This window comes from Phalacrocorax aristotelis, chromosome 8 (assembly GCF_949628215.1).
Source record: "Phalacrocorax aristotelis chromosome 8, bGulAri2.1, whole genome shotgun sequence".
Lineage (NCBI taxonomy): Eukaryota > Metazoa > Chordata > Aves > Suliformes > Phalacrocoracidae > Phalacrocorax > Phalacrocorax aristotelis.
This window is the reverse complement of record NC_134283.1, coordinates 18,604,789-18,626,513: the sequence shown is the minus strand read 5'-3', so window position 1 is coordinate 18,626,513 and position 21,725 is coordinate 18,604,789. Positions and strand designations below refer to the sequence as shown.

At 33.8% G+C, this 21,725-nt stretch overlaps 1 protein-coding gene across 5 annotated transcripts in view; it reads left to right on the top strand.

Moving 5' to 3' along the window:
* Positions 1-21,725, top strand: part of RPGRIP1L (RPGRIP1 like) — an 84,835-nt gene that overhangs the window by 60,118 nt on the left and 2,992 nt on the right. For all 5 annotated transcript variants that reach the window (XM_075101615.1, XM_075101617.1, XM_075101614.1 and 2 more), the window contains 3 exons: positions 6,479-6,662; positions 12,242-12,326; positions 19,051-19,184. In XM_075101615.1, coding sequence (XP_074957716.1) covers positions 6,479-6,662; positions 12,242-12,326; positions 19,051-19,184 — 403 coding nt within the window. The remainder of the gene's footprint in view (positions 1-6,478; positions 6,663-12,241; positions 12,327-19,050; positions 19,185-21,725) is intronic.

Sequence of the window (21,725 nt, the reverse complement as noted above, 5' to 3'; positions counted from 1 at the left end):
AAAGCAATAAATATTTTTCCTTTTATTATGCCTTTTTTGTACAGTTACTTGAATAGTGCATTTCCTTCTATGAGATATTTGCATTCACTGAAGACAAAAAAATACCCACAACTCTTTGGGTGTTGTATTCCAATTTTCAATTTTGGCTATCTTGATTTCTCTTTACATTTATTTTCTGCAGGACTTGAATACCTTTGGTGTATTTCAGGCATATTTCTGAGTGCTCAGTGCTTCTCTTAAACTGACTTTTTCTGTGACTATCTAATCTGAATTGAGAGATCTAAACTTCTATGTTTTTAGTATCATCCTGTGTTGCTGAGCTGGCTTGATTCTACTGTGCCAAAAATAGTAATCTTTTGTATTGTCCTAGTCTTGTCTAGATCTAACCTTAGTTGCTTTGTGCTTTCCTTCTTGGGCAAGTGGAGGTGCTGCACCAGCATATTTAATAAAATAAGAAACAAAATTAATGAAACAAAATTATCTTATCAGAATAAAAGTAACTTACTAAATCTTTATAGTCAGTATTGTCAATGACTACTGATGAGTCTAAGATTAAAAAGGAACATTTGCCATTCTCTGTCTTTAAGGTGATTGTTTGCTATTATGGTCACTATTAGACAGGAACTAAAGTAAAAGAGGAAAGTTTGAAGGATTCAGGAAAGACCTAAGTTGTCTTTTGCCACTGATATAGTTTCAGGTTACAGTAGTTTGAATAGGCAGTAGACTGAAATAATGGATTTACAACTGCTAGCACTTGTCAAATATACTTTTAAGTAAATTTAGGAGCATGTACTACAAGTCATTCTTCTTGATGGAAGAACTGAAAGAAGAGAGAGAAATAATACAAAAAAAAAACCCAAACACCAGCTTTTTAAAGTGATTCAAAACAACAGAATCTTAAGTCATTAGGTAACCCATTACTTTTTAGGTAGCAAATAAGACTAATTAGAATATTATATTAAGTAGAAAGTCAGATTTAAGGCTGAGTGCATAAGCCCACAGGAGAAACATCAACAGGAGCCATTTTTAACATAACTGGTAATATTTTTTGTGGTTATGAATATGAATGCTCCTCAGTTGCTTACTTGAGAGACTATATTTATCAGAGTTAATTGACATGGAAATAAGTTATGGTGACTTTACAAATAGGAAGGAGTATTTTTCTAACTGGAGGTCTAAAAAGCAAAGGATGGGATTTGAAACTAAATTTGAGTTTTGATTAGCTGTCATATATGTAAGCAAAGCTTTCTTCGCATTGTGGATAATATGCGAAAGAATCAAATTCCATTCATTTTTTGCATGTCTATATTGTCCCCACACCATACTCTAATGGGGGGGGACACAGTATCAAATGTTAAGTATTAAAGCTATAAATAAAAAGAACAGCTGTATTAAAAATGTGCAATTTGATAGATCTTTTTCACTACAGATGCACTCTTGACAAATGAAAATGCTATACTGATACTTCTGCTTTCTTCCCATACTAAGGAATTTTTTTTCTAAATGGATTAACTTTCAAATACAGAGTTTTAAAATTTGATTTATTTTTTAAATCAAACCAGGAGTCTATGATTTACATATAGAAAAATACATGCATAGATATCTACAAAAGCAGAAATCCTATTATATTTGTATTTGATTAGTTTTTTACACAATACTGCTACTTATTTCATCTTATTTCTGTAGCTTAAATGTTGACATGTTGACATGGCATACTGAAAATGTACAGAGTAAGACCTCTTTTTATCAAGAAATTTTGTATCTTTCATGCTTATTTACTTAAGAATCGTGCTTCCTTTTGAAATGAAAGGTAATTGTAAGTTTACAGAGCATTTGGGTTACTTAATTGTGTGACTAGTTGGTACTGATGTAGCTAACTGGCTTTGAGATTGGATAAAGTTGGTATTTGTTTTTATTTTATCTGGTGGTATAATCAATGGTGAATGTTTAAACACTAAAAAAAAAAGTGAAGTCTCCTCTTTGAGACAGCTACACCCCTCTCTATTGCAGGCTTATTCAGAACTGAAACAATATTCCTTATATAGCCTTCCCCTCTTCTTGGGGAGAAAAACGAAACTCAGAGTTAAGGAAGTTTGTATCTCACCAGTCTAACAGCTCCAGCCATAGCTTCTTCTTTGTATTTATTCATCCCTAGAAAAAGTTTATCTTTAAAAGCTGTTAGTTGACGCAGTGTCACAGGCAGGTTGCAAAACCAGATCTTTAAAAACAGTTCAACTTCAGGAGGAACACTGACCAATTTTATATTTATTCTTCAGAAAGCGTGGGGGCGGCAAGCCATTTGAAGGAAGAAAGTATAATATTCAAGTGATCAAAAGTTGTATTATGAGCAAAGTGCAAATGTGACTTTAATTTCATATGTATAGTTGTCACGGTCGTGGTGGGAAAGCTTCACGTCCCTCAAGAACTTAGTATTTTCTAATATGTTTGGTGTTTTAGACTGAATTGGAAATTGTCTTTTCTGAAAAAAATCTATGTGGTGATGGGTATGTTATAGATTTGCAAAGTAGAAGCAGTAGCTAATCATTGAATTGTCTCAAGCTGGAGAAATTCATGCCTTTGAAGATATTGAAGATGAATTATGCTCTGAAAATTATTAATTTGGACTCTGCACTAGATAAAAAGGCAGCAACCAGAGATGTACTCATTCTCACAAATAGATTTGTTTGTTTGTTTAATGTGTTTTTAATTCTAGACAGAGCTGGAGGGATTACATCATACCTTATTGTGGTGCTAGCCTTATGCCATTGCATTCTCCTCCTAGCACAGTGATGCTGGGGGAAGATTATCTGTGCCTTTTCCTTCCTCACAGTAAATCCAACTCCAAAAGAGCTGTTAAACAAGGAGACATCTCTTTGCCCCAGGTCTTAGGGAGAGTCTAAAGTGCATGTACTTCTGTAAGTCCCATCCATTTGGAGAAGGACCAGGGAGCATTTCCGTATCCCTCTTTCAATTCTCACATCTACACTATTGTGGGGAAAATTTAAAAATAGAATATGTTTTTCCTAACATGAAAAGTCACTGCATACAGTTAAGCACTAGAATTATTTTTCATAATATGTATTTTTATGTTTATATGTAAGACGTTGACATGTAAATCATAATTACTTAATGAACAACAGTGATCACAGGAATTTGGCACTTGATAGAGGAAGAGGATGATTCCTCATTCAATAAATATATTTGTCAATCTAGTAATGTTGATAGTGATTGAAGTATTGACAGCAAATGGCTGACTAGTGATTATTGGACAATATTTTATAGTTCATTTGGTATGTTCTCTGCTTGAAATAGAAGGGACTTAAGTGGACTGTGGAAATAAATACCTAAAATATTAAGGAGTAAAGCATAAATATTTTTGAGCATTGGTAAAGATAAGTTTCCTTTATTTGGAGTTTTTTAGGGGCAATATACTAGTTAAAACTGGATGTAAAAAAATAAGAACATTGTACACATTGGTCTTATAAGCAAGGCATTTTTAATGCTGCTGTTCTGTGTCGAACGCACATGCTTTTTTTTTTTTCTTTTAAAGCAGTTCTGTGGTATGCTATTGTGGACCATTTGAGTCAACTGGAATTTTATTATCCACCTCAAAGTCTGAGCATTTTATTGTGACCAAAAAGGATATACAACTCCTTGAAGATGGCAGTCAAGACTTTTTATACAATTAAAAAAAGCTTTTTTTAATCTCAGAAATCAGAAAGATGAGAAAAATTATGTTGAGACTTCAAATTCTGATGTAACGTCCAATGCATTTGGTACTTAACCTAATCCTAAAGCTTGTTGAAGGAGTCCAGTGATTCTTCCAAATCTCTGGGCAGTGTTAATTACAAAGAGTCAATATTAAATGATAAAGAATGGACATTGACATAGACTAAGTATTTTGCCTGTTTTGTTTTCTTCACTTGAAATGAAAGCACTGAGCCAGTTTCTCATAGAAAATCTTTGAAAGCAGTTAGTATTCTTTTTTTTAATACATGTGTCCAGTGTGTCTGTTAGAGGAAATGTGATATTATATTTTGTCTTAAATACTATATTTAAAGACTAATCTTATTCCCATCTGTGGGAAGTAATTGGTCATGATGAACTAACCATTTTTTACTTGAATAGTGCCTAATAAATGAGATCGAAGCTTAAAAAAAACAACATAGGAAAGGATTTAAATAATATACTTCACTCTGCATCATAGAAACATAAATGGTTGATTAAAAAATAATTCCTATCATATTTTGGATGCTACATATATTTTCAGCATGGCTACATAATACGAGCGCTTTTGTATTAGTAGTAAAACACATGACATGCTGGCTATGCTGTTCATAAGCACTTCTGTATTTTTTATTTGTAAATATCTTTTTTTAATCAGCTTGTTCTCCTTTGTATTAGTGTTTAATATTAATAAAACCAGGCTTTACAATATTCTTGACTGTTGAACTCTAAAGTAATTTTTTTTCTTACAATTTTGTAGTAGTATGGCTTGGTTATTTGCTTCTTTATAAGCTAGAAAGCAGAATACCTGGTTTTACCCCGCTATCCTTGAAAAACGGTAATATTCTTTTCCTACGGTATGCAGTTACAAGTGTTAAATATGTCAAACAGATTTTAAGATATGTAAAGGGAATACTTGATAATAGGGGATATTGTAATTGGACTTGATTCATAAACTACTGTCTGTGTACAAACTAGTCTGACATAGGTGCTAAATACTTTGCAGTGAATACAACCACTCAGCGTATCACTTTAAATACAGAGGCTAATACGTCTGTTCAGTGGAAGAAGAAAAGAGTTGTTTCTGAAGTAAAATTAGACAATAGAGCCAATTTCATTTTTTATGCATGTGAGTGTAGAGTGCTTGAGGTTATTAGTTGAAACTGAGTAACCTTTCGAGGCTTTCATCGCTTTCTTTTCAAATTTGAATATGAAAAGCATATTCAAGTCAAAGACCATCACTTTAATGACATTTGGCAGTCATTTGATTTATTAGATTTTTAGAAAAAAAAAATTCCTTTAAATATTTCATCATTCTATGCTAATCCCAGTAATATTGCCAGCTGAAGCCATGTACCTGTATTAGTGGAGACAGAATGGTGTGGAATTTTCTCTGTCATCCTAGTAAAATTTCCATGAATCTACTGAATAATAAAACAACCTTATTGAAATATTCAGATTTGGGTTTTTAGTTAAAGTGTCTTAGGATACATAATAAAAGAAAATGTCTTTTGGAAGGAGGGGGTAAAATTACTTCATGAAATATTGAAAGGGCTTGACAGCAATGGAAATTGTTCTATATGATGGATATTTTTACAATAGGATACACCTGCTTTTCAGTGTGATTAATTGTATAATTTGCTAGGAAAAATATAAGCTATCTCCATAATAAATTAGAATATTGACTTGCAGTTCTAACATGGAATCTAGACAGCTAATAATAATTTATTACTTCAAGTGATTTAAGTTTACAATCAAAAAGTGTCAATATATATCCGTATAGGAGAAATATTTTTATTAAAGTTATGAACTTGAAAAGAAAAGAAGTAGAAAAATCATTTTTGACATTTCTGAACTCCAGCATCTTCTGTTTGTTCTTTGAAGTATCTCATCTTTGAATGCCCACCTATATACTCCAATTTTGAAACCATAGTGCTTTTTCGTTCTTTGAATTACAGAGTTACCTAGGGAAGTACTTGTGAATTTTTCTGTCGAGTCTGACATTCCCACTTAAATACATAAAGCTTATTAAAATTTCTTTGTACGCAGATAATATAGACTTTGCCGAACAGTATAAAATAATTTCATATAAGTAACAGAAAGTTGTCATTTTAGTTAAAAATACCAAGAAAGGCTCTGGTGAAGAACAGTTGGGATATTACTTTTATTAAGATATTGTTAATTTTAACTTTTAAGTGTATATTTGATTTAACTGGAAATGTTTGGTGTATGAAGTTGAATTCCATATAAATACAGTGTTACTTTACATGCCTAACTACTTTGTGGCTTGATGGATTTTTACTGAACTCTCTGTAGTATAGTCTGCAGTAGGCACTGAGTAACAACTCTCTTGATTTGGAAAGCTTTGGTACCTAATACTAATGAGACTATTTCAAGCAGTTACAGGATCAAGACACAAAACACTCTGCTGTGTAGCTAAAAATAACAGCAACTGAAATTTGTGGTTCAGATATCATTTGCACATGAAGATAACCTTAACCTAATCTTCTCCAGCAGAGTATGACTATTGCAAAAATATTTTCAGCACCGAATCTACATCAGTATCTGTTGCAACAATATACTTAACTTACAAACATTGGGGCTTTAGAATCTCACTGTACTGATGTCAAAATCAACCAGTGTTAATTGTACAAAAAGCCAATGCTGTACATGTATGTTTGCTTGTTCTGCGTTAACACTTCGAAAAACACAAAATAATTTCTATTATGTTTGTGCTTTTGTTTTTAAATAGGGAACTGACAAAATACGGATTGAAATTATATCACTTGGTCTTACTGAGTCACGAATTGCATCAGATGAAACAATACAGCAGCTGTTTGTAGAATGCAGATTATACAATTTCCTTGCAGAGGAGACCCCACTGTCACTTCCAAAACCAACAAGTGGTCAGAGGATTCACTATAACTATAGCAATGGTAAGTATGATGTACTCCTGAGAAGGCTTGTTTCTTCTCTTACGTTCTGTCTTCTGAAAATGCCTGCCAATAAGGCCTACTTGCCCTATATATTATAGTTGAATTTTTCTGTGTACCAATTGTATTTGTCTATTTCCCAAATATTTTGGGAAATGTTAAAGGTAATTTTTAAGAAACGAGGTTATCAAAAAATGGATTGTTGAAGTAGGCTTTTGTATGAAATGGTAGCATAACGACATATTTCCGTATGCTGCTCGCACATAGATTTTACAATTAGGCTATACTTAACTAAAATTTATGTATTCTTTTTAAAAGAACATGATGAACCGATTTCTCTATCAGTCCATGATGATACAGCAAAAGAAAAACATTCCATGTAACCATGTACAACTAAAATACAGTTGCAAAGACAAAATATATACTTGGACTTCATCATCACTTGGGAATACTCCTTGTTCCTTTAATAAGAACTTTTTTGAAATAGGAAATTATTCAGCCATGTTTAATACTAATACATGGTTCTTTACTTCATAATACTTAATCCTGCATGTTCCATATGCTATTCTCTAATAAATGAACATTTTAAAATACTTTGTCAATACACAATATAATTTACGCTAATAGCATATGCAGAACTATTATAATAATTGATAATTCTCTTGTTAATTATTTTCCCAGCTATTTCGTAGTATTTCAATTATTCATTAACTTTTTTCTCCTGTTAAAGTCTATTTCATTTAAGAGTCAGTCTGAAGGCTTCATGTTGTCTTGGACTTTAAGTATTGCATTTTCAGCTGAGGGTATCCTGGAGCAGGTGAATCAGTTTGCTGTTTGTGAGACACCGTTAATACAGATATTCAAATTAAGCATTCTCTTAAAAATAATTTTGTAAAAGTGGCTTTGAAAGAGTGGTGTCACAGTCAGATCTTTAAAATTGGTACTATCTAGAAATCTGATTTTTAGAAGGAGACTTGCCAAAGAATTTACTCATTTATATCCTCCTAATAGTCATGAACTATTGGATTACCCCATAGTTGAAGACTGAAATCCCTCGTAGATGTCACATGAACCATTGCTATAGTGGGACTGCCCATTTGAGAGAGAATATAGAGGACTAGGCACATGTTAATGTGAGTGGCTGTGAGAAAGACAGTAATCTTCATAAGGCTTTAGGAAAACAAACAAAAAAACAACGACTAATAGCACTGCAAATTCTTTCATTCACTGAGGCTTACCTCCATTCAGACAAATGGGATTTCTGGCATCATATACTAAATGAGACATCAGATAACTAAGAAGTCATTTTATGAGCTGAATGATATTCATCTTGCTAGCTGCTGTAAACACTTTTCCAAATGTTCTAGATAGGCAGACATAATTTAAATAAATTTCTTAAAACCTCATTGAAATAATAACATAAGCCAGTAAAAGCTATTTAACACTTTTAATTTCTCTTGCTTCTTAAATTCTCGTTGCTTCAAATATAAGAAGCATTTGGAAGGTATAAAAATTCTCACAAAAAATTCTGATTCCTGTGTATATTGGGTATGGCCTAAGTATAATATTAGTTCTTGAAGTATTGGCTCTGCAAAGTTAAACTAGCAAAACACAGCAGTTATGATGAATACAGAATGAAATTTCAGACTCTTAAGACAATTATGAAACTTGAATATATTTCAGGCTGTGATATTTGAAAATAGCATCATGCTTTGTAGAAACTGTAATTCATAAGGCTTTCCAATCTGGTACTTCTGTATCATTACTTGTGCTAGTCAAAACCTGGCTTCATAACTTTGATTTTTCTATTTGCTGCTTAAGTATCAGAACTAGAACTGTTTAAACTTTAAAATATCCTAACAGATCAATATCAAAAGGTGGTTTTGGTCTTAATTGCTTCAGGACTGTATTCTGCAGCATAATACTAATATGGTTGTTACTTGCAGAGTTATGCTTAGATAATTGGTCATCTAATTTCTACTCAAGATTACCTTTGCATATAGCAGGGAAAAATCGATAATGAGTCTATTTTTTTATACTGTCAGCTGAAAAGCCAGTAAAATAATAGTAATGAAATCAGCATTTGTGTTTACTATAGCTTTACTGCACCTCTTATTCATGTCTAATTAGATTTGATTATGTTGAATATTTGAGGTTAATTGAATATTTTCTTTAATAAAAATGAGATTTGCATGGGTAGAAGAAAATTTACGTTGAACTTAGAAGGAAAGTAATAGTCCTCTAGATTTTGCATGGAGAAAACCAGGGTAAGTCCATAAGTAATCTACAAAAATCATTAATTCTTATAAATAAAACATTTTGTACTATTTATAACTGGAACAGCTTGACTGTTTTAAAAACATCTTAACTGATACAGAAGGCTCCATGAGATTCATTGCTTAAAAAAACATTTGAAGTTTTTCCATACCTTTTTCACATTCTTCACTGTCATTGCTTGACATGTCAGATACCAGAAGATTAACAGAATCTTGGTGAAAAACAATATAGTACGACGCCATTGATCTGGATGTGCAAGATCCTATGAATTTCCCTTTTCACAAGCAGTTAGAGTATGTAGCTTGACATTAATTGTTTATTTTGACTATGATTTTTTGACTAGGAGTGGTTAGAAGATAATTTTCTTTTTTCCAGGGTCTTGGAACTGAAACATGAATGAGAGGCTTATACACTCTGGGGTTGTATTGTGTAAATCTTGATTTCCCGTGACATTAAGTGTTTTATCTACTGATGACCATACTTACTGAGGAGAGGAGCTGTTGTGTTCATTAGTGGTGGAAAGAGTTATTAGACTATCCAAGAATGCTTCCAAGCACTACAGTCCCATAAATTCAAAGAAAAGTGGAACTTGCCAAATTGTGCTTACACCATGGCTCAGTCCTGTAATTTGGTAAAAAGGAAAGATTCTGATTTTTTGATGGGGTTTCTTTTGGTATGGTTTGGTTTTAATGTTAGGGTGTGTTACAGATCATAGTAAGAAATTAATTCATATTTTAACTCTTATTGTATTTTAAAATTGTGTGCGAGAAATTATTTGCTTCCAGTCATGTCACAATATATGCTTTAAAGTGAACGTAATGGCAGTTTCAGTGTCAGAAAAACATGGGGAAACATGTTGCACCAAGCAAACAAAGCCCAGTCTTCCTCACATATAAATGCATCTATTGATATTTGACAATTTCAGGAAAATAAACATTTTTCTTTTCAAGGCCACGATTACTTAAATTACAAAGCTAAGGTTAGCTCATAAAATATTGTTAACAAAAAGCATTCCTATTTTATTAAATATGAAGACTTAACTATGAAAATGCTGAGATGGGAAGAAAGTTACTAGAAATTAAAATTGATAGAAAAGCTAAATGTGTCCTTATCACTGTAAACAATGGTTCTAGAGAATAGGCAGCAGAAGTAGAAGAACGATTTACAAAATTTTGAAAATATTTTCTATAACATTAATTGGAAAGCTTTCTCTCTTGAGTGAACAGGTGGTTATTTGAACAACTTGAAGTACAAGTGTAAGTAGACCAGAGGAAGGGGAGGTGGGGGAAAGACACATTTTCTAAAAAGTAGGCTCCTCAGTATAACTTAAATGAAAATATTAAGGCCTTGCATCAGAAAACAATGTTATACTTGTTGTGTTTATTCCTTTTCTCCATTAAACCTCAACACTGTGAGGCCTTTTTTCTTCATCACGAAACTCTGCTTCATCACATAGTCATTTAGCTTTGTTAGAAAGAGAACTATGGAAAAAATATGCCAGAACAGACCCAGCTATGTTAATGTTTGGAGCTGTGGTGATTTTTAATAGGGTTCCAGGGTCATTGTAATCTTCAGGTTTTAGTGGTTCTTTAGGACAAACTTTAAAATAAAAATTTTATATGCAAACCATCACAAGTTAATTTCTAATTATTTTTGCAGTTAATTGGATAGAAGTATGAATGTGCTGTACCTTGGAGCACTGTTATATAATTCTGAGTTCAGGATCTAAGAATATATTTTCACAATGGATAATCATTCTCCCCAAACTTGAATGGAGTTCTTTTACTTGCTAGTCTGAATTTTTCCATTGAGTGAAATCAGTTTGAACTCTTTAGGTTTGTAAATAATTTCTATTTAAAATTGTTTTAGATACAGAATTAGTAAACTTGGGAAATTCCATTTGGCATGCTTATGGGAAAGGGAAGAATCTGTTGATGTGGAGGCTCCTTTGAAGTTCTCTGGCTGTCCATCTGTCTCCCTGCTGCCTCTCCATCACTTCCTGTGGTGGCCCCAGGAGGAGCACTTGGCCATGAGAGCAGCACATGTGGAAAGTCATCCACGTGCCCAAAAGAATAGCAGATGGCAGTAACAGCTCTTTAACCTAAGAAAGTCAGAATATTGTGGGTGGAGACTAAGGTTTTCAATGCTTTTGCTTTCTGTTAGTGGAGAAACAAGTGTTAAATTGCAGATTCCTTTGCTTGAATGATTCAAATACCAATTGTACTGGCTGTTTTCTGAAAGTAACTAATTTCTAATAGTGATTCGCTGGCCATGTAAGAGCTGAGGAGCAGCTTCAGAGAAAACTGGAGAACCAGTAGAAGGACTTTTATAGAGATATGTCCCTCAATAAATCCCTCTGCAAGGAATTAATTGATGCCTCCTTATCTCTCTTTTGTATTCCTGTATTCCAACACACTGTGCTCCTTGGTGGAATTGGTAATTTCCTTTAATACAAATAAGTTTATTTTGGATAGTAGAAGACAGTATGAAATATGTTAAAGGATTCTGTCAGCACATAGGAAAAAGAAACCTCTAACATTATTTTTCAATTTTCGCATCCTGAATTTTTATAATCTTTTACAGTAGTTTACTGATACTTGTAGGCTGATACTGTTTGCAAGACAGCAGCTACCTTCTTAATATAAGATGCCCAAAAACTTCTTAAAGAATTTCCTAAAACCCTGTTTCTCATTGTTTTATTGTTTTTTCCAAACCAAGGTTATTTTTTACTGTAGGTTATATTAATAGTACAAAAATTAAAAGCTGGTCCTTGTGTTTGTATTTTAATTTAAAACAATAAAAGGTTTTCAGAGCACTCGCACACACTCCCCAGGCTGTGGATTTTCTCCGGTCCATTCGTCTAGATGTTTCTCTTATTGAAATATTGTGGCAGGAAAGGAGGATTAAATTACTGAGGCTGTCAAAAAGGACAAGCACTCTGCCATACATTATCATTATCACTAGCTTCCTCAGTGGAAGAAAATGCAGTAAATCACTTCAAATACAAAGCAATAAAGACCACTGGCTTTTAAAATTGACTGCTATTGCCATTAACAGAAAATGACAGCTATGTGGCATGCTTAGATGTTGCTTGTATCTTTTTTGACAGTGTGCACATAAACCTGCCAGTGACACGCCATTAGATCACATGACCTTTCAAATTTGATTCTAACATTGTTGCTTTTCTGTAGGAAAGACAAGGGGAAAAAATGTTTATTTTCCTTTGTTCTTTTCTTCATGCTCTTTCTTCTAAAACATGAAAAACAACTGATAACTAATTATATTAATTCCGATTCACTTTGCAGTGATACATGTGGATAAGGCAAATAATCGTGCAAGAAGAGAGTATCTCAAGTCTATGCTTCTAAAACCAGATCTACATGCTGACAGGTACATACTAGTGCTGAAAAACTCTATAAAAGGTCTTTGTCAATAATGCTGATGGTTTGCCTTGTTGTTTGACTTTATTGAGGAGGTATCCCTGAGAAGTTAATGCATAACTAACTAACTAGAGAAAATTTTCTTTCATGTAGGAATGATGCCTACATTCTGATGTGGTGATTAATCTACACTTCTTCCCTGAGTAGGTGTCTGTGGCATGGAATATTGCAACCTCTCTTAACGTTGTTTTAGCGCTGTGTTTTGTTTTGGGTTTTTTTTTTAACAACCTTGTTTTGCAAAGGAGAGATTCTATCATCAGCATTCTGTCAATAATGAATTTGACAAGCATATATCTTGCTGATGGTAGAGTAATACATCTGTTGCTTTGTGAATCCAGAGTACTAAAAGGAGTGCAACAGCTTCAGAAAGTGTTCCTTGGCCCTACAATTTCCAAAAACATATAAAAATATATATATATGGTATGTAGAAGGCAGCTATTATATGTGTGTGTGTACATGTATATATGCGAAAGAGTATGAATTAGTCTTGTCCAAGCTCATAATAATTATTTCTCTCTTATTCAAATATTTTATTGAGATAGCATACACATTACTTTCAGAGAACGAATGAATGTGACATACTTTGATTCTGTTTCCCCTTGAAGGTCAATCTTCATTAAAATGGAACAATTTTTAATTTAAAGATTCATTTAATTTGCAGAAGAGTAGAATACCTGCTGATTGTATTTGAAGTGTAGGAGTTACCTGTAAATCTTTTAAATACATATTTATTCACAAATCACAGATTCACTGTGCAGGAAGAAAGAGTGATCTCTCTCCATTCCATTTCCCTTCTAAAGCTGAATTTCCTGTCTTGGCCAGAAAACAGGTTTTACTGGAATGGAGCAGGGAACACCATGAAATGATTACTTGTTGGGGTGGAAATGTCATACGAAAATATTCTTAGGTTTGGAGATTTAAAAAAACCCATAGTCTTTACTTAATCAGCAAGCAGAAGACTTATTTTACCATATAGATTCGGAAAGTGGGTAACATGCTGTACTAGGAATTTAACAATACCCAGAACAAAATATTTTTTTTTCCTGAGGGATAATTCAGCGAAGGAAAATAGCTAGTCTCTAGGCTTCAATATCACCTATAAATACTTAGATATCTATACTAAATATTTAACAGACCTAAGGTAAAAATAAGGTAAAATAACAGCGGCGAGCTTTTTCCCACAACAGAAGCATTTATCTTTTACGTGAGCCATCATGGTACTGTCTTCTGGGTTACTAGGTAGGTTGTTTTCCGTGTTTATCAGTGTGTCTAGTTTGGTCTGTGGTGAAATTTCAGTTCTGGGTTGACTAAATAGCAGGGCAGGAAGTTCATCAGTAGCCCAATTCCCCACTTTAGCCTAACAAGAGGACCACCAAGAAACAAAATTGATGGACAGGTTCTGCCTATACACCAAATGTTTTCAACTCTATGCATTTTAAACCTGGCCTAGTTCTATCTTCAACACATGTTTTCTATCACAAGCCTTACAAACTAGTATCAGAGATTTTTCAGCTGAAACAGGAACTGAACTAAGCTAATGCTTTAAAGCTCAGAAAACCAAATTATCAAGAATATAAATATAATTGAAAATTGCCTGCACATGGTTTAGCCTGACACTTTATTGGTATTTGTGCTATGCCAGGTTATAGGAGCATAGACAGTGTTTTATGTATATCAAGTGGTGTATTAAGTTTTCAGGTGAACTTTCTCCCTGTCACAATTAACGTTGTAGAAATGATACTCATAATGATTGGGTCCACATTAGAACATAAATAGATGCATCACGTGCTATTTTTGTCTTCCAAAAGGTGAGTCACTGTAACAAATGTCTCTTGAAAAAGACGAATATTCTCAAGTGATAAAAGTCATGTTTATCTAATACATAAAATTACTGCTAAGCCAAAGTTGCAGCTATACCCTAATCCTATAGCTGAAACAGGAGCTACCTTGGGGCAGAAAATAATGAATTTCACTGTGTTAGTTTATACTAACAAATAAAAAAATGTAGAGTGACATGGCATTTATATGGGAAACTATGTTTATTTGTTGGGAGTGGGGCTTACTGTTCATTAAAAGATAATATTTCAAAACAAAGTTCATTGTGCTTTCTTTCAGTTTCATTTCTTGTTATGGAATCATTGTAAGTGTTTATTAGAAATGTTGATTTTGGTTCCACATTTGAATAAATAGCAGAAAATGCAAGAAAATGCAGTATTCAAGAAAATCAAGAAAATATGCTGCTAAGTGGAATGATACAAAATCTAAAATACATGAGCATGAGGTAGTAGGAGACTAGGAAGACTGTTTGAAATCCTGTTTAGGTTAGCAATTGTTGCATGCCACAAAGATGGTTCTTCTCTTTTGACAAGCATCTTTGCTTCTGTCTACATTTTCAACCAGACAATGTCTCTATCATTGATATGGAAATTTTGTCAGAATGCTTGCTTCTTCTTACAACTGTATTTTGTGTCATGCATAGCCTTTTTGTTTTCTTTCTTTTTCTGTATAATAGGGATTCAAATTACATTGTTTATGTTAGGAAGCTATACTTACTAATATTTGTAGAACTTTGGGTGGGGAAAAAAGGGTGTCCAAAATTACTGTATCATCTGAACCCAATAGTAATTTACTTGCGTGTTCAAGTCTTTAAATTGGTTAAAAACAGGAGGCATTTCTGGTAATCCATTTAACTTACTGTAACTGTGTCATAGTTATCTTCTATTCTTCATTCTCTTGGTACTCCACTGTTGACTTTCAGCATTTTAAGAGTGTAGAAATTTGGGTCGTCTAGAGAAGCATACCTGATTCCTCGTGCCAGATTGTACTTGCAGTGCTTGCAGACCTGGCGATAGAGTATATGCTCTTTTGACAAGGGTCAAAAGAGGCATATGTGAAGAATGGAGGAATCCATCCTTCTAACAGTCACCCTGCTGTGATAACAAGAGTCAACAGGCTTATGAAAGAGGTTTCCCGGCTGGTCCTGACAGGTGCATCATTTCTTGGTAGGAAATGATTGTTACTCCAAGAAACTGACTATATGAAGTCATTGTTCTCCAAAGTAACAAAATCTGTGCATCCATGTTATAGCAGTATAGAGCATGTGTACTGTGTTAGCTTCACATTAATATACTTTATTTATGCACAGGGTTTTGCCCTTGCTGCTTAAAAATTACTGATCTCTGGAATAAAGAATCAGAATGAAATTTGCTTACATCAGAGCTTCGTCCAAGCACTCTACCTTCCCTGCTGGTGATAACACCTTTAAGTGTTATCATAACAACAATAATAAGCATTTTTTCCAGGTTGTTCTGCTTCATTGTAAAGCACATTTTAAGCTTAAGACAATTATTATTTTCTTTTGGCCCTTTATTAGCAGACAAGTTAGATTTAGCTCTGTAGTCTTTCTTGCAGCATCTAGCAAATATCTTCCCACACGGTAGTTTTAACAGGATGTCAAGATCTTTGTTCTGTCAGTAGGCATAGGATTCCTGCAAGGAAGTGAGTACTGATACCTGCCATTAGAGAAAAGAAATGTGGAAATGAGCTAGAGAGAAAGTCTAGGATCTTAGAGAGAAGTATGGGAGAGGAATGCTATACGTACCTTTCTTTATGTAAGAAATTCTAGTATAATTTGATATTCCAACTTCCAGCAAAGTTTCTTACATAAGTGAGGCAGTGTTAAGGTAAGATGGGACACTAGCAGCACATTTGTGCGTTCTATGCTGAAGCAGTGTGAGGAGTCTGTTCACGTGCAGTATGTTCCAAGGCAATGTAAACTCTCTTTTTAGCTAGTACAACCTGAAAATAAAACTCTTGTAATTTTTGGTAAACTAAGAAAACAACGTAAAGCATACTGAATATCATATTTAAATATTTTCTAAACTTAAAGAATTTGTAATATTTCTAAAAAATACAAAAGTCGAAGTGATTGTGGACTGCATTCTTGCAGTCTACTAGTTATTCTCAGGGGATCCAGAGTTCAAATCCCCTTCCCGATTAGCAGCAAAGATTTAATCCAGTATTATGAACTTTTAGGCATATTGGAACTGTAAGGTGTTAGAGGTGCAGTTCCTTTGATCTGTTTTACATGAATAGAGCAACCTTCAACAAATTACTTGCATATGATCTGAACCAGAAAGTGGACCAGTATGAATGACTCTCCACTTTGGCTATAACATACTGTCCCAAGTGTTACTAGGCCTGCTTTTGGTTTATGCTTTAGTGAAAATTTTAGTGGTAGTTGGTACCCTTAAGTGATAAATATTGATCCAGCACTAATCTCCTTCTCTTCTACCATTGTCCTAACTGGTTTCTCCAATTGATTTTGTTTAACATTTGACACTGAATCATAAACAAAACTGATCTGTTCCCAATACCCAACAGTTTTATCAGTTATTCTTACAATTTTTAGTTTGTTTTTATTTCATTTAATATTTATCTTACACATTTAAGGGGTTTTCTTTTTTGATTGTGTTTTGGCAGTTTTGCTACTGCTTAGCTCTGTGCCGAAATCTTAAATTAGATCCATTGTACTCAGTCAAGCCACCTGCTGTTGGAAATAGCTGTGATATTTTTACTTTTCTGCCTCCAGAAATTTTTTTAAAGACACATATTTTCAATAGGTGTCTGGTTTTAGTGACAAACAGATATTTATGTATTATTTTCTGTAATAAATATTTGTTAGTAAGAGTCAAGCACAAAAATAAACTATATAAAAGCATATTGCAGTTGTTGTTATGTTTAAAGTCTTTTAGGATGATTTGATTATATTTTGTCTAAGATATCCTTTCCTGTATTCTTGCATTTTACGCAACTTGATTGTTACTCATTTGGAATTATGCTTATTGTAACATTTTTAGGCTGTAAAGCTTGCAAGCATTCACAGTTTAAACAACATTGCCAAGATATACCAAAAAAGTAGTTAGCTCTGAATTCCTGTCATTTTGTCAATCTTGGTGTTTTTGGCCCCAACACAAGCCACTAACTCAAGTCAGCTCCAGCACATTGGAATTGTGTGTTTAAAAGAAAAGCCATGCTTGGATGCAATGAGTGTAATTTAAGTTCACAGAAGAAAGGCAAGTATTTTGTACAGTGTTGGGCTTAGACGTTTGGGGTGGACAAACAAGCTGTGTTTAGAAAGCACAATAAATACTCTTAAAGGCCTTTGTATCCAGGCTGTACTCACAAGTAGTTTTTTACGTGTAAAACAGGAACAGAGTAATAAAGATAAAATATGAGATGTATTGGTCAGAAGGAACAAGTGCAGGACAAAATTGCTGTGTAAGGCCCAACTTTAAATAATGAATATACAAGACAACATTAGAAAGACTATTTTGAAGGAAGTGCCTTTAGGTTCCTGTTACTTTTGTGGAATGTGTTCTTGGCCAGAGTATGCTTTCCAAGTATCTAAATGAGGTGTGAAAATTCTCAGTAACTTTCAGCTAAATGTTTTACACTTGGTGTTTGGAAATACTTTCTTCATTCAACACGGCTAGTATTTCTGTTATCAGGAAAACGTTTGATATGGTTTGTCTTTCCCAATTATTTCTCATATGTCTCCCACACCACTCAGTGTAAAGCCAAGAAAATGCATGGCTTAAAATTTACTGAGGCTAGATCTAAACTATGAAGTGGTGCAGACCAGAGAATCTCTAGTGCAAAGAAGTTGTTGCTAATGGTCTGATGGTCACAGTACATAGCTTTTTGTTGTTGTTGTTAGGATGATTTTGAGAATTCAAAATACTAGTTGATCCTACTGACTGAATGTCTGTTGCAGTGGAGTGCATTAGGGGTAGGTACTCCTGGAGCACATATTCAGTATAATTTAGTTCAGTCCAACAGGAGTCCAATTAACATGTTCTAAGACTACTATGCAAATAAAGCACCATAACTGGGGACAACTGAAATGTTTTACTTCTTAAGCATGCTCCACATCAAAGATGAAATACTTAAATAAGATTCATCTTATGTGGCTTGGCTAAATTAACAACTTCATGGTATTAAAAGATTCTAACTGACAAAACATGTTTAACCTAAATCTTCCATTATTGCTTATGAAGTGTTTTTATTTCTTCACATCTAATAATTTGCATGGTATGGTCCAGAGAGGTAAAATTGGGGAAAAAATTTAAAAAACAAACAACCAACCAAGAGAGCCCTGGCTATATTTTTAGATATTTTATATAAGTGAGTTTTGCTATAAAAGTCTCAAAATACATAGATACAATCTTGATGTTTACCTATGAGGGGTAAATAAAAAGCAATTAAGTGACTTGAACAGTTGATTCAGCATCTGAGCTAAACAAACTTACAAGCTTCAAATGTGAAAAAGTCTTTAATCCTTAGACTGTTCTGCTTGTCACTGCCATATGAACAAGAATTGTGCCACAGAGTGGAGGGGAGGGGGGAGAGGAGTGAAACAATTTGATAAGCGTGCAGATCTGTGGTTACAGCTTGTCCTTCTCGTATTGCTAAATAATGCTAAAGGAGGGAAGATTTAAAAGAAAGGATCTCTGAGTATTCTTATCATGGAAAATGTTGAATATAATTGATAAAGAGTTCTGGTTTATTCTTAACTAGTAAAATAATGGGGTTTTGCCTTTTTTTCTGTTGGGTTTTTTTTTAGTTAATTTTCAAGCCTTTCTGAAGGTAAAATATCTTTTTTTTATGCTTAGCCTACGATTTACAGTGGTTAGTGATCCCCCAGAAGATGAACAGGATCTTGAATGTGAAGATATCGGTTTCGCTTATGTCAGTTTGAGAGAGATATTCCAGAAGCAAAGAGATATCATTGAGCAAGATATTGATGGTAGGTTTTAGAGATTATTTTCTTGTAACCTTTTGTAAACTAGAATTTTTGTTGAATTTCTGCTTTTCTCTGCAAGCTTTACTACGCAAGTAATTGTCTGACATAGTTTTATTAAGAAATTATTTAATATTAACTAATGACTTCCCCATTTGTTGGCAAAAGTCAGCAAAAACTGTGCACTACTGTTATTCCTTAAATTCTGTTTAAAAAACCCCAAACCAAGAGGCATTCCCAGCTCATAGTAACTACTTTATAAAACCTAAGAACTTACAGGACATATCCACTTACTGTAATTCTTTATTTTGTACAACATACTTCATGCAGTAAGACTATAAATATATATTTTGTTATTAAAATTTATGTCAGTATTTCTATATTGCTAATGTCTCTATCGTGTTTGAAGTTATGTTGTAAGCCCCAGAGTACCTCAAGCTTGTGTCCTCCATAGGAAACCTGTATCTGAGATGATATAAAATACCCATGGCTTTGATTGAGCTATCAGTTTAGAGTAAGCATCCTTCTGTAACAGACTGACCGAACTTTCACTGTGACTCATTAAAGCAAGGTGAGGCTAGTAGGAGGTGTGCAATCTTCTGTTTCCTGGGTCTTAAGATAGCATTTTTATAATGCTGATAAGAAGGCTCGAGAAGGCTACTTGGTCCTTTCGTAGGCAGTGAAGGAAAATATTCTCCTTGGTTACTTTCCTGTTCCCCAAGGTAGCAGGGACATGGTTATCAAAGGTGCCTTTTTCTCTTTACTTGTTCCTCACCATACCCTTTCTCCATTGTGGTAAAGCTCAGTGAAGAAGGTGAGACTTTATAGGAGAGTAACTGTTTTATAACAGATAACAATCAGTGGTCAGTGAAGCAGCTTGATTACTAGACACAGCGCACCCATGTTCACAAGGTACTCTTTGTAATGGCAAGAATTCCAGTTAGCCCTAGTAGAATGCCAAGCTAATGGGACTTTGCTACTTCTACTGCTGCATCTAATTACCATACCCTGAGTGATGGGGAGCTGAGTAGTAAGGGAAAGAAATAGGCTTTCTTATCCATTTCCATTATCATGCATGATTTGCATCCATGCTGTAGCTAAAATACTCAAAGTATGCATCAAAGTTCCAGGAAAACGATAAGGAAAATTCTAAGAAGAATGAAATTTCCATACCCTGAAAAAATAATATACAGATTTGATGCACTTCTTACTGTGGCTGAACCACTTGATCTTTTCTCCACCAATAATTTTTCTCCAAGTAGTTGTACAAAATCACATCTCCTCAAAAAAGCTATTTCGTAGTCTCTTACTGGAAAATTCTGTGTTCTGGATTTTATGGCCATAATTCCCACTGTCATAATTCCCATTTGATATGATTGATTTCTAATATAAATACAATTTTGTACCCTTGAAAGTCACCTTTCATAAAACTCTCAAGACTCCTAATTGTCATCTGAGATCATAATTGTGACAGGGGGGACTATTTTTTGTTACTAGTTGTTGTTCTGTCAAGAGGTAATCATTACTATGTAATGACAACTACTTCAATAATGTGAGGAGCATTTCTTCCCCTAATCATAAGACATTTGAACTAGTTTTTATGTACATTTCTGTAGATTATATCTAAGAAAGTGACAGTAATAGAAATACTTCTTATTCTTATCCACACTTTCCTCCTTCTCTGCACATGCTGTACAGTTTAGACTTTTTTTTATTGCATCCATAACCATATTTTCTGAATATTTAGAATGCTCAGGGAATTGAAACTAATTTGACATTAATATATGTCAGTTCATGCCAAAACCAGAACATATCAGTGTGTTTTCTTCAACGAAGACATTGTAAAAAGATCTGTTCTTAAGATCTGGACACAGACTTCAGTTAATATAATAGCACAATAAACAGAATTCCTAAATAATATTGCACACATTCTCTGAGGTGGATATTGGTTTGAGGTAAACAGAATAAACCTAGGCACAGGGAAATTCATAGGATGCTACTACATGAAGATCTAATAATTCTTAAGTTAGATACCACAAACTTACTTCATTCTTTTTGAGGACTTCAAGCATATATCTTTTTCATATCTTGTTCCTTTCATTGCTGATTGTGTGAAAGTGGCCTACATGAAATTTGAAGCAACTAAGTGAATGGCTGAGCAAGAGGCTGGATGAGAGAGTATAGACAAGACATTTAACAATATGTCTCAGAGGTACTATGACAATATTAAAACTGAAAAAATAGAATTAATGTTATCTTGTCATATAATTTATTACAGTATCCTACCATTCTTATAAATAAAAATAATCATGTCCCCTGAAGTCTGCTTTTTAAGTTGATAGTTCACTGAGTGATTTGTCCAAGAATAGCATCCAATCTGTCCTATAATAGCTGTATCAACAAAGTCACTGATGGAAGGTTTATCCCACATTTTCCCTTCTCCAAATCTCTTCTGAGCTGTCCCAGCAGCCTAGAAGCGTGTAGTATCATTGCATGTCCCAGAGAACTTATCCTGGTTTATATAGTAAATACATAACCTTGCCATTT